This window comes from Aspergillus versicolor, assembly GCF_001890125.1.
Source record: "Aspergillus versicolor CBS 583.65 unplaced genomic scaffold ASPVEscaffold_7, whole genome shotgun sequence".
NCBI lineage: Eukaryota > Fungi > Ascomycota > Eurotiomycetes > Eurotiales > Aspergillaceae > Aspergillus > Aspergillus versicolor.
This window is the reverse complement of record NW_024467530.1, coordinates 892,677-904,756: the sequence shown is the minus strand read 5'-3', so window position 1 is coordinate 904,756 and position 12,080 is coordinate 892,677. Positions and strand designations below refer to the sequence as shown.

The following is a 12,080-nucleotide window of genomic DNA, read 5'->3' as shown; positions in this document are numbered from 1 at the left end:
ATGCTGCGGGACTCGATGAGGAGGGCGTGATGTATTCTCAGGCATAGAGCGGATCAAGCCGGCTAGACTAGCGAGCCAAGCAAAGCAACTTAATCTCGAGCTTGTTGCTCGTAAGACTGTGTTCCACTGGCTCCATCGCCGGCCAGCGGATCCGCGGCTGCAAGCCCAGACTTTCGCAGCTTCGATCGTCTGACGTCCTCATTTCATCGCAGTGCGGATATGCATCCCTTCGTTCGATGGTATCCAGGGAGAAGCAGTCGAGATGAAGCGCAGTAGAGGCAGTCCGCTCGGTCGCAGGAGCAGGAATTAAAGAACTCGATGGGCAGAGCGCACTGTGCCAGGAGCAGCGGATCGGAGATCTGGTAGGGCTGATCCTGATCGACTGGTGATTTCACGATTCAGCGGTGCAGCACTGGCACGGGCGCAATGACGTAGCCGACAGCGCATTCTCGTTTTTGACTCCGGAGCTTCCGCCCTTAAAGCCCTTGCAGCCCGGCTACAAGCTTCTCTCCCTCATCATCACATCTTCACCTTAATCCCGTGTCTCTAACTCTATACTCACCGTCGCGACAATCTTGCAAAATGGGTCTAGGTGGAGTTCAGCTCGGCCTCCGGGTGTGGCAGGTAAGAGAGACGCGTCCACCACGCACCCTGCAAGAGAGCGCTGCTAACAGCTCAGTTCGTCTGGACGGTCCTCGTCATGGCCCTCATCGGTAACATGATCGCGCAAGCCTTCGCCGGAAACCCCGCGACAGTCAACTATGCCATGTGGACGTCGTCGTTCTCGCTGCTCACGCTCTTCTACCTCGTCCCGGCATCGTTCAACCCCGACTGGGCCATCCACCCGATCATCATGATCGTCCTGGACGCTCTGAACTTTATCTTCTTCTTCTCCAACGCGATCGCTCTCGCCGCTAGACTTGGGTGCCACAGCTGCGGCAACCAGGTATGACTTCCCGTCCACCCTCTTTCTATCCCTGTAAACTCTGGGCAGTGCTAATAGCTACACAGGAGTACATCCACAGCAACGAAATCACCAGCGGCTCGACCAACCCGTCGAAACGCTGCCGGGAGGCTCAGGCATCAGTGGCATTCCTCTGGTTTGCGTGGGCTGGGTTCGCGGTCTCACTGGTCCTTTCGATCCTGCAGTCCCGCCGCGCTGGCGCCAATCTGCGTCCTCGCGTTGGCCCTGCCCGCGGTAGCCGTCCCGGCATGTCCCAGGTCTAAGACGATGCCTGTCGCATGGCACGTTAATGAAGGACGGCACTAAAAATGTCGATGTCTGTCACGTCTGTCACGTCAATATCTTATGGTCCATTTCGACGACAGTATACGGGATACGTGTCGATGTATAATCTGGCTGGATCCGATTGCCAAGAATAATACGATTACGATAACATCGGGGGTATGATATAAAAACCTAATAATATTAATAAGGTAATAGGAAGAGTGGGTGTGTCTGCGTGGATGGCAGTGCTGGTGGTGGTTGGAAAATTGAATCTACAAGCATTACTACTTGGTGCCTACTACCTCTGGTCTCTTTTTGTGGATTTCCTGTATGTTTTTTGGCTTATTGTATCTGTTGGCTGGAATACGTACGCTGTGCAGTATCTCGTCTTCAGGTTAATTCTGTCTTGTACATGTACTACCAGTACTTAGTACTCTATACTCTAATACGCATTGTTGAGCATAGTTATCGAGTACCTACAGAGTAGAAGGAGTCATTCCTTAGTTATTACTAGTAGTAATAGTAGTAATAGTAGTAATAGTAGTAATAGTAGTAATAGTAGTAATAGTAGTAATAGTAGTAATAGTAGTAATAGTAGTAATAGTANTAGTAGTAATAGTAGTAATAGTAGTAATAGTAGTAATAGTAGTAATAGTAGTAATAGTAGTAATAGTAGTAATAGTAGTAATAGTAGTAATAGTAGTAATAACTAACACCGTGCTAATCCCCGAAATGTGACGAAACAGACCGTGCAAAGGAAGGCACGAGGATGAAACATTTAGGCAGGCGCAACTTAGATGGGGCGCATCAAACAAGGCAGCTGCGACTGTGGGCAGCCAAAGGTCGTTCCTTCCTAATATTAAATCCACCAGCCTTCGTTTCTCTTCAGATTGGGAAGGAGCCTCGAATTCCAGCTCTGGAAGGCACGATAATAGCAACCTATCATTTCTACATAGTGTCTATGACCGACGAGAATACCCGAGTAGAAGTCCAATCTTCGAGACACTACGTCAGGCTCAGCTGATCGTATTCAGCAGCTCCAACGTTTCGCTTTCCCCGCAAATCCGGATATACTCCGCCCCCGCTGTCTCAGCCTCTATACAGCTGGACAACCCGAGTCGGAAATTCCGGAGTGTACCACAGGCCATCACCAAACCGGCCAAGCTATAACTTTAAAGCTTCTACCGCTCACTCACTCAATTTCCATCCTGCACATTATTCACCCAAAATGCAATCTTCACTGCATCTCATCATTGTCGGCGCCGGCCTTTCGGGCCTCGCGACGGCCATCTCCTGCGCCCAGTCCGGCCACACCGTTACAGTCCTTGAGCAAGCACAGGAACTCGCCGAGATAGGCGCGGGTGTCCAAATAACCCCCAATGCCTCAAGGCTGTTCAAACACTGGGGTCTGCCCGAGTCGATATGGCGGCAGTCCGTCGAGCCGAAGACACTCACTGTGCATCGGTATACAGGCGATGTGCTGGCGCACGACGGTATCTTCGCCAAGCACATCCGGCAAAGGTACAGCGCGCCATTTCTTGATATCCACCGGGTTGATCTGCAGCAGGCACTGTACCATCGGGCGCGGGAGTTAGGCGTTACGGTTGTTCTGTCGGAGCGGGTGAAAACGATCCTCGTTTCAGACCCGGTTTTGGGGTCTGGGTCGTCTGACACGACGACGGCAATGGCGACGGTGGTCACTGAGTCAGGGGAGAAATATACGGCTGATCTAGTTGTTGCAGCGGATGGTTTGTGGTCGCGGTGTCGCGAGTGTCTCCATGATCGGAAAGATGAGCCTTTGCCTACGGGGGACCTTGCGTATCGGATTGTCCTGCGCGTGGACCAGATACGGGACCCTGAGCTTCGTGCTTTTGTGCAGAACCCGCAGGTGCATTTCTGGGTTGGGCCGAGGGCTCATGCTGTCTCTTATTCTCTGCGTGGTGGTGATATGATCAACATCGTGCTGTTGGTTCCGGATGATCTGCCACCTGGGGTATCGAAGGAGGCTGGTTCGGTGGAGGAGATGAGAAGTCTATTCAAGGGATGGGATCCTATGTATGATATTTTTATTTTCTTCACCCCCCCTCCTCTTTCTTTCTGAGGTATACTAACGAGCAAAAGTCTAACCCGGTTTCTCTCCCATGTCAATAAAGTCGACAAGTGGAAACTCATGCATCGTATGTTCCCTATCTAGATACCAGCTCAGGCAACCCTAACAGATTTGGTCTCCAGATGCCGAAATGGAAACTTGGATTAACCCCTCCTCAACTCTTGTCTTTGTGTAGGTACCCCGGTGAGTATGTTTGCACTTCCAGACTAACTCGACCAGGGGCGATGCCTGCCACCCCATGCTCCCCTATCTCGCACAAGGCGCAAACTCGTCTCTCGAAGACGGTGCCGTCTTAGGATGGCTCCTCGGTCATCTTACTAGCAAGGCGCAAGTCCCACAGATCCTACGTTTGTATGAATCGTTGCGAAAGAGCAGAGGAGAGGCAATTGTGCGAGAGACATTTAAACAGGTCCGTCTCACTTTCTTCTACACTAATTAAACGAAGGCTTACAAGGTAACAGCGACACGATTTCCACCTCCCTGATGGACCAGAACAAGTGAAGCGAGACGCTGTTTTCCACTCACAGCTGGGGAAGAGTGAGATAGAGGGCGCATTTCCAAGTCGTTGGTATGTATTCCTTTCTTCAGTCAATGGATATGGTCACTAACACAAATGCTAGGACCTGTCCCGAAGTGCAACCCTGGCTCTATGGCTACGACGCCATGCAAGAAGTCGAGAATGCCGTTGCGGCAAATCCGAGAATTTTTGGGGCCAACGCGGAGCTGCCCAATGCTGGCCAGAAGGTGTGTTCGTGGGCTAGTATATCTTCTTATCTACCGCTGTATTTGCCGGTTCTCTTATTTGGTATTGGGAAGCTGGTTCTCTAGTTAGGGTTTTGATGTAGTTTAGAAGGTTGCGGCTTGCTTGTTATATGTACCAATAAGTTTGAATGCAAATATATACATAGAGTAACTGATAATATCATGATCATGAAACGTGGCTGTCCGTCGCAAGTAATAAATACAAGGAAAAGAACCAAATAAATCAATATCTGAAGTCCAACTAAGCATCATCCAAAATCGGCAGCCCACCCAAATCATCAAAGAACCGCGCAATCCCTTCAAACGAGTAATCGGGGAATCCAAACCCATACGCCCAGTCCTATATACCTGTTAGCACCTCCACTATCCAGATAATTTCCCCGATAAGGGATTAGAAACATACCGGGACAGCAAACTCCCCTCCTTCACCAGGGGCACCAGTAAACCCAAACCCATCCCCAACCTCGGCACCAGCACCAGCACCAACACCAACCCACCCCATTCCAATCCCCTCTTCTCCACCACCGGCACCAGTACCAACAGAGCCAGTACCAGGCCCACAAGCATCCGCATCTCTATCTGCATTTCTCGCCTGAAACTCCCGCAGATAATACCGGATGATCTCCGCGCATTTCCGCGTGACGACGCTCTCGTCTGTTGCTTCGAGGATCTCGATTGCTTTTTCGATGGAGCTGGTTATGCTTTCTGCGTCTGCTTTTGCAATTGGTGTTGCTGCTGTTGCTGCTGCTGTTGATGTTGGTGGTATAGAGTGGGATAGTGAGAGAGGGAGGAGGAGGGTTGATGTTGCGAATGTTACGTAGGTTGTGTTGTACCACCTGTTTTTATTTTCTGTTAGACCTCGAAAATTGGAATGAGGGCTTATTGATGCTTCTTGAGAACGGAAAAGAAAAGACTTACCAGCACCGAAAGAATGTATGCACGCGGTATATATCATGGATAACGGAAATGGTTTCCTGCGCTGCGTTGAGGCATTTGGTTATTGTTTCGGAGAGTTGGGAGGTTGTGTCTATTTCTGTCTGTGGGTTCGTGTCCGAGGTGTCAGACTGTTTCTCTGGCTTTTGTCCTGGTTTGGATTTGGACTGGAGTCCTCCGGGTACAGCTGTGGAGTGCCGTAGGAAGGGTCTGAATAGAAGTGTTTTGACGTTGTAGTATCCTGTATATGAGTTGGGTTAGTTCTTATCAGCCAAGGTATATATAGAGCTTAGTATATCAGGGTAATAACATACGGATACCCAAAACAAGCCTTTGCCTCCTCGCCCATTTTGGATCTTTAAGATCATTCCTTCCGATCCCTGCACCTGCACCTCCACCACTTCCGGTGCTGATAAACCCCGGTCGAATCCAACCAGGCAACTGCGCAACCCAAGCATCCATTTCAGCCTCAATACTCAGCGCAGCAGCCAGTTTCTCCTTCAGCGTTAGACGCCGGTGGTAGATCTGCACGGAGACCTTGCGCGTGATGCGCGCAAAGTCCACCATCCACGGGATAATGGCGTATTGTGAGGTGTCGCGCGGGGGGAGCGGGCGGTTGTGGTAGTCATCTAGACCTAGGGTGTCGGGGCGGCCGAGGGAGAAGGACATTTCGCTGGTTTTGTGTGATTAGTAGAGTAAGTTGGATTGGATTTTTAGCTTACATTTCTAGCGAGTATAGGCCCCTACAGAATTTGAAGGCATTGGGTTAGTTTTTTGCTTGTTTCAGTTGACAGAAGAAAGACGTACCACCAGGTTTTAGAAATCCATTCTGACCGCGGATCGTTGGAGTGTCGCACGTTGCGATTGAAGCCGGCGGCGAGAGAAGTGCGGACGGCGAGGCCGAGGTACATGTATGCCACTGCAGAATTAGCTCCAGTTACTTGTACATAGATGGATGAGACGAACAGTTAGGGTTGAGCTCGTTCTGGCATATCTTGGCCTGCGCGGGTCAGCATGTTAACTGGAATAGGAGGGAAGACATACCATGAGGTACCAGCACTGCACTGCGTCTAGATTGTTCGGAAAGTGCAAGTAGTTCAAATACACCTGTGCCTCGCCAAAGAGCTTCCGGCTCCATTCAAACCGCGTCAACCCGCCCAGTTGAGCTTCGTCCCAGACGCGGAGAAGCGCGCCAAAGGACAGAACGCTCAGGTAGAGCGCAATGAAACCTGGGTCCGGGGTTGGGGTACGTCGCATCCAGAGGTCGTGTGCGCGCAGGTAAAAGTCTTCCTTGTCGATAAAAGGGTGGATGAAGTGGATGTTCTCGAAGTACCCGCTCATAAAGACGTGCGCCTGTTCGAAGTAGTAGTTGTGTTCATGCACCGCGGCCAGCGATTGCGGCGCATTGGTCGTCGGAGAGAAACTGGCATTGTGCAGCGTCGAGACTATAGAGTATCCGTGTGCTCGAGGGCGGCTGGACCATTGGGCCTCTGGCTGTGGATCTCGTGCTTTTTGCAGATGCCCGAGAAAGGCGACGGATGAAGTGCTTCCGTGGAACTCGATGCCGTTGGTATGGTGGTTTAGCTCGGAGATTTCGTCGTCGACGGGGTCACTGGTTTCCTCGCCTTCTGCTTCGGCGGCGTAAGGTGCTGGCTCTTCTGGCTCTTGTCTTGATGTTGGGGTCAGTGTTGGTCTGTCAGCGGGCATCGAGTTTGGCGTTGCGTTGATATTTGGAGGCCCCAGTTCGCGGGGCGAGAATTTGGATTCAGCTGCCTGGAGTTTGGAGCTGAGTTCTTCGATCTTCTTCTCCAAGTCCTGGACATAGCTACTGTTGTTAGCCATATACAGGCCCTGAGGTTATCAGAGCGGAGAGTTACCTGGCAGAGCGATTGTTCTCCAGCTGTCGGTAATTTCCTTGATAGACACAGTCCAAACGGCTTTCTTTTACCATTAGCTCTTATCTAAAAACCAGCACGCAAGGGCTTACTCTTGCAATGGGAGCATGGATACCGCTCATCGCACTTGTACTTCTTGGACCTGCACCTGTCGCAGGCCTGGGCAGCGCGAGGTCGCTTTGAGCGAGGGGGCTCCTCGGGACGTGGCATGATCCATCTGCGATCATCAGACGAGATAATGAATTGGATTCTGCAGTCCCCAGAATCCGGGGATGAAGACGATGAGCTGCAGGGGAGATGCAAGTTGCAACTCGGAAATTCCGAGTGACCCCACGCTGCACAATTTCCCCGCATAATAATCAGTGCACAATTCATTCATAACTATTCATTCAACATCAACAGACAATTCTCTCGCTGCTTTCCTGACAACTTCCTCGTCTGCGCCCTGCAATTCCTCCTTCTCCGGCAATACTACACCTTCAAGCTCGCTCCCAGCCCGCTGTACCAACGCCTCAATGCCATCTCCATCCGTAAACGACCAAACCCGCACATACCTACTACGGAACTGCAGTGCAAACGCCTGTCCAGCGGGGATAACCACCGTCTCGCCCTCGCGGAACACCTCCTCCTTGACAGCACCTCCTCCCTCTCTCAGCTGCACAATCAACGTCCCCTCCAGCACAGCTAAACAATGATCCACACTCCGGAATGTCATAAACCGCGATAGCACCGCCAAAGCAGCATCCGCACCATAAACTTGCGAAGACTCAATACTCGAAATCGCACAAACACCCCCACTCTGCGCCGTCGTAACAAATGGCCTCGAAAGAACTCCCCCGAGCATCCAGCGCGGACCCGTATTTGCCTTAAGGAAGAACGGCACCGGTCCGTTTCCTCCTCCTCCACCACTTGGTAGCCTCTCGTCGTCCTCGTCCCACTCACCTAGCTCCGGCGGGACATACTCAGGCTGGAACACAACATCAAACTTCCCCTTCGCGGCCATGACCTTGGGAATCAAAAGCGACTTTAGATCGCGGTTATCAGACTCAGGGACCAGAACCCCTTCGTACGGCTCTGAGATGTAGCGGAAGAAATCAACCCAGTCGCCTGGTGTAATCAGCCCAAAGATTTCCGTGTGCGGGCCCAGCATTTCGGGGTTGTGGATTATGCCCTGTTCCCCGTATTAGCGGCTTCTACTTAAGAAATTCTTTACTGGTAGCGTATAAAGTAGGTGAACAGGGTGAGTAAGTAGGTAGTGAGTACTATACCGGCGGAACATAAGCAAAATCCCCGGGCCCCATCAGACGACACTTATCGCCGTTCCAGAGCTTCAGGAACCCCTTCGTGACAAGGAACACGTCGTGCGCGCGGTTGTGGTAATGGAACCCGGGGGCGTCGGAGAGCACGGCCCCGCTCTGGAAAACGGCCATGAGGCCATTTGTTTGCTTTGAGGATGCGAGGATCCGGAATGTGCCTTTACTTCCTGGGATGGTGATGCGCTCGCCCTCGAGTTGGGGGATTGCGTAGGTGGTTCGGGCTGCTGGGGGTTTGGTGGTGAAGAGAGTCATTGTGGCGGTTTGAGTATATTTACTAATTGGTACGGTAGATAATGAGAGAGACTGGGGCTCTGGATCAAGTGGTATTTAAAGAACGGGGTGGTGGAGATGCATCCAGACGCTCCGATAGTCGGATAATCCACCTGGTTGAGGGAGATCGGGACATCCGACTATCATTGAGGAACCGACATAGGGTCGGTCCATCATATAATGGCATTGGCTGTGTGTCAATAACTTAGTAGAGACTTGAAAAAGGGCGAAATTCTCTGTGTTGCAACAGAACATGCTGCTATGACTTATAACCCTACGCAAATATGATACCAATAATAAGAACTGTCATGAAAGCGAACTGACTATATACGATATATAACTATAGGGAACCGGTCTCAAGCGAGACAGCCCCAACTCACTAACAAACAACAGTAGCCCAAACAAGAGGGCAAAGGTCAATTCAATGGTCAAATCAACTCAACAAATATGGCCAGAGAAAAGAAGCAACCACATCACACCGCATAATCCAAATCCCAAATGTAAAACCGCTTTATGTCCGACGAGGGTTATTCTCTACCCGTCCACCAGCGGGCAACCGGTCATTGTATGAGACAGACGTAGAGGAGCTCCGGCTCAGGGACTCTGGGGTAGACACAGTGGATGCTGCGGAGGCGTTGCGGTGGTTGGTGGCTGCATCTGGGTGACAGTGTGAGCAGACAAACATGGTGAATCCGTGGCCCCTACAGCTGCTGCAGATACTAGCAGAGTTTCTGAATCATATTATATTAGCATTGAGTCTGTCTTTTGATAGGGGCAATAGGGGAGGTAGACGGGAATGGACAGACCTAGGGGCATTCCCAGCACAGCTTCGACATGTGAGGACTGTTTTCCCACCGATGCAGGATCTGTGGGTTGGGTCAAGTTCAATGGAGGAGCCTTGGTGAACCATCTTGACTGATTGAAAAGGTCTTTAGTCTCTGTGGATAGTCTGTGAATATTGAAGTGCAAATTCCTGGAGGTAAGTTGCAGTTTGAGGGTTTGAAGAACTCATCCAGAGAAACCGGTCTACCCTGGGGTCTATTTAAGATTTATCAATCAGGGTAGATCCCGTTCATGGCTGATTCAATTAATAATATCTCATGGCAGGATGATCCGAAGACAAAAGTCTCCACTCTAGATCCAAGGCAATACAGGCGAGGGCATGTCGGTCAGGTCTGCCTGCAAGCTAACCAGGCCACTCCCTGTCTCCAGTCCGTGCAATGGTCGTCTTCTGCGGATAATACTGGCCATGGAAGCTTCATCCAGCAGGGTTCATAATCCAGGTGGATTCGAGTCGAGCACCCGTCCGGCCGAAGAGGGCCCGAAACCCCAGTTCAGAGCGAATCTGCTGCCATGAACACTCGGTCAGATCGAGAATCCCTCTAGTAAGCCGCGCCAATGGCACAACGTCAGACGGATACCAGGGATCTGAGGCATGACCGCACAATCATGCCCAAATGTGGCCAGGGCCTGGGATATCTGTGTCATGCGAGCTAGCGGCTAGGCAGACGCCGGGCAGCTAGACATCCGTCATCGAACATCCGTAGAACCGGGATACAGACTAGTCAGTAGTTTTAGTGCGTTGTTAGAAACTGGACTGGGCACATCACACTGCACGTCAGAGCACAGCGCGAGTCCTCGATGAATCAATGATAGCATCGAGTAGTCACAGGGTAGGGATACCAGCAAATAGGAGTTGCCAGGATAGATCAAAATATAGAATGGGCTGCAGAAGCGGAGACCTAAAATTATGCGTTCTTCATCGAGAGAGAGAGCGGGGAAAAAGAAAGAAAAGTTTAAAGAAATAATTATGATAATGATACAAGTCAAAATGAGGCAGTATATCACGGAAGATAGAACCGAAGCATGGCAGCCACGGCGAGCTGTGTGACTCGGCTTGCCAACAATCAGCAGCATCGGCAGGCATCACGGATCGCTTACCCTCCACTCAACAGAGTCGTCACGCTCGAGTATTCCTTCGGTGGTCCACTGTATCCACTGACGGGTATATGCAGCGGGAAAGTCTCCGTAAGAGTACGATCTTAACTCCCAGTCTGGGCACCGAGAGCGCGCGCTCGGCAGCGGTAGCCAAAGAAAATGATGAGACGATCCGGTGGCACAAAAAAGAAAGCACTCTCAATTAGTTAGCTAGTTATCGTTATACACTCAAACTGAGTCAGCGATGATCATATGCTATGAAATTCTAGCATGCACTGGGCCTTCGGGTGCGCATCCCTCCCTTTCCCCTACTCCGGAGCGGCGGCGGAGCGTTAAGTTTTGACCGTATGATCAGAGCGTAGTGGCACTCCCAATTGATTAAGTTTTTGACATGTCTAACAGGAGCCGGTCGTCTCCAAATCCAAGGTTCTTGTCTCAATCCAGATTGGTTTAGGGCGGGATCCATGCACAATTGTGCAAAGCCCTGACGACGAGCACAACTATCCGAGCTGAAGGATCAAGGCTACTGCAACTGCAGCGGCAATAAGGAGGACATCATCTCGATGAGAGAAATACCGAGACCTGGGTGGACTGAAAGCGGGAGACTAGAAAAAGCAAATATAAAAAAGCGTTTAGCCAACGTGAACTATACCAGGATTTGACAGCCTTGGTGTCGTTGACGGCATTGTTCGGTCAATGCGATAGACTTTCACGGCAAACCTGAATGGTCGGGCCAATTCAAGAAAGCAGGACGCAGACAATATGATGATCCCGTGAGTCGTGGTCGAGCCCGTTGACCCCTGTACCCAGGTTGCGGCCTCCTGCAAGTATCCGTCGCGCAAAGAATCTCGGTGACCTCAAAGGCCAGCTTTCCACAATGATTGATCCACGTGAGCCCGGAGAAATTAAGCAGCATTTGCCGCTATTCGCATGGGAACTCAATAATCTGATATCCCGACCAATCACTGCGATGAGGTTGTGTTGTACTCTCGATCAGCCCAGTGGGTGGCAGATTCCCTCGACATCATATGAAACAAACCCACCGAGCATCTCCCCATTGCATAGACCTGTTGTAAGAGTCATGCAACGCTTGGGATATTGAGATCGATGGCATAGTGATGAACCCGGTGGCTGAGTCCTAAATAGGGCACATAGGCAACGAACAAAGGGGAAAAAGACACGTTCACAACGGCAGCAAGTGTGAGCTATCTAGAAGAATCCATTTTAGCGCTCAGGTCATCTTGGTATTAAACCCGATTTGCTCAGCTTCAGCCTGAAAGCAAGTGTCGTTCAGCCAAAGTCTACCAACCAGCCTTCCCACCGAGGATGGGTTTCAATGTATCCAATGCGACTCGACGGCAGCCGCTGCCAGTGTCTCAGCCAGGTCTGGGATCCAATATGTAAGCAACCTGCAGGTCTCCGTCAAAAAAAAAAAAAAAAACACGCACTGGCCGGGACCTGAACGAGCTCGGTCCTGGTTCTGCCATGTCATTGCCATTGTTCGCCTGCAGATATCCACTCTCAGCTATTGTAGGCACCGCATGTAGCTGCTTCGATGAAGACGATTCATTTTATTTCTTCCAAGAGAGATAACGCGGTTGGAGAACACACCTGCTTCTCTGCCCATG

At 50.9% G+C, this 12,080-nt stretch overlaps 5 protein-coding genes across 5 annotated transcripts; 3 read left to right on the top strand and 2 right to left on the bottom strand.

Moving 5' to 3' along the window:
• The first annotated feature begins 147 nt into the window (after nt 1-147).
• ASPVEDRAFT_776408 (MARVEL domain-containing protein) lies at nt 148-1,347 on the top strand. Its single transcript, XM_040816419.1, has 3 exons — nt 148-624; nt 680-946; nt 1,012-1,347. Exons 1-3 carry the CDS (start codon nt 583-585, stop codon nt 1,225-1,227), a joined length of 525 nt encoding a protein of 174 aa, XP_040669986.1. The 5' UTR covers nt 148-582; the 3' UTR covers nt 1,228-1,347.
• On the top strand, nt 1,348-1,722 carry ASPVEDRAFT_776393 (uncharacterized protein). Its single transcript, XM_040816418.1, has one exon. It carries the CDS (start codon nt 1,468-1,470, stop codon nt 1,657-1,659), a length of 192 nt encoding a protein of 63 aa, XP_040669985.1. The 5' UTR covers nt 1,348-1,467; the 3' UTR covers nt 1,660-1,722.
• A 279-nt stretch (nt 1,723-2,001) lies between these two features.
• On the top strand, nt 2,002-4,657 carry ASPVEDRAFT_63671 (putative monooxygenase). Its single transcript, XM_040815690.1, has 7 exons — nt 2,002-3,283; nt 3,350-3,405; nt 3,461-3,509; nt 3,558-3,747; nt 3,800-3,906; nt 3,959-4,440; nt 4,504-4,657. Exons 1-6 carry the CDS (start codon nt 2,457-2,459, stop codon nt 4,164-4,166), a joined length of 1,437 nt encoding a protein of 478 aa, XP_040669984.1. The 5' UTR covers nt 2,002-2,456; the 3' UTR covers nt 4,167-4,440; nt 4,504-4,657.
• On the bottom strand, nt 4,342-8,496 carry ASPVEDRAFT_54431 (uncharacterized protein; the record flags this gene model as incomplete). The annotated part of the gene is made up of 12 exons (XM_040814931.1): nt 4,342-4,440; nt 4,504-4,936; nt 5,019-5,274; nt 5,348-5,706; nt 5,756-5,776; nt 5,841-5,952; nt 6,000-6,033; nt 6,078-6,848; nt 7,021-7,178; nt 7,263; nt 7,323-8,099; nt 8,197-8,496. 12 exons carry the CDS (start codon nt 8,494-8,496, stop codon nt 4,342-4,344), a joined length of 3,321 nt encoding a protein of 1,106 aa, XP_040669983.1.
• Nucleotides 8,497-8,802: 306 nt separating this feature from the next.
• On the bottom strand, nt 8,803-9,436 carry ASPVEDRAFT_43679 (uncharacterized protein). The gene is made up of 2 exons (XM_040812878.1): nt 9,321-9,436; nt 8,803-9,245 (listed from the first exon to the last, which is right to left on the bottom strand). The coding sequence occupies exons 1-2, from the start codon at nt 9,422-9,424 to the stop codon at nt 9,026-9,028; spliced, it is 324 nt and encodes a 107-aa protein (XP_040669982.1). The 5' UTR covers nt 9,425-9,436; the 3' UTR covers nt 8,803-9,025.
• Between the last annotated feature and the right edge of the window lie 2,644 nt (nt 9,437-12,080).

What these genes read in the sequence shown, in the direction of transcription:
- ASPVEDRAFT_43679 (XM_040812878.1), bottom strand. Translation starts at nt 9,424, where the DNA reads ATGGTTCACCAAGGCTCCTCCATTGAACTTGACCCAACCCACAGATCC. An exon ending in TGTGCTGGGAATGCCCCTAG is followed by an intron (nt 9,246 to 9,320) that starts GTCTGTCCATTC and finishes AATATGATTCAG; the next exon opens with AAACTCTGCTAGTATCTGCA.
- ASPVEDRAFT_63671 (XM_040815690.1), top strand. Translation starts at nt 2,457, where the DNA reads ATGCAATCTTCACTGCATCTCATCATTGTCGGCGCCGGCCTTTCGGGC. An exon ending in CAAGTGGAAACTCATGCATC is followed by an intron (nt 3,406 to 3,460) that starts GTATGTTCCCTA and finishes TTTGGTCTCCAG; the next exon opens with ATGCCGAAATGGAAACTTGG. An exon ending in TGCGAGAGACATTTAAACAG is followed by an intron (nt 3,748 to 3,799) that starts GTCCGTCTCACT and finishes ACAAGGTAACAG; the next exon opens with CGACACGATTTCCACCTCCC.
- ASPVEDRAFT_776408 (XM_040816419.1), top strand. Translation starts at nt 583, where the DNA reads ATGGGTCTAGGTGGAGTTCAGCTCGGCCTCCGGGTGTGGCAG. An exon ending in TCGGCCTCCGGGTGTGGCAG is followed by an intron (nt 625 to 679) that starts GTAAGAGAGACG and finishes CTAACAGCTCAG; the next exon opens with TTCGTCTGGACGGTCCTCGT. An exon ending in GCCACAGCTGCGGCAACCAG is followed by an intron (nt 947 to 1,011) that starts GTATGACTTCCC and finishes ATAGCTACACAG; the next exon opens with GAGTACATCCACAGCAACGA.
- ASPVEDRAFT_776393 (XM_040816418.1), top strand. Translation starts at nt 1,468, where the DNA reads ATGGCAGTGCTGGTGGTGGTTGGAAAATTGAATCTACAAGCATTACTA.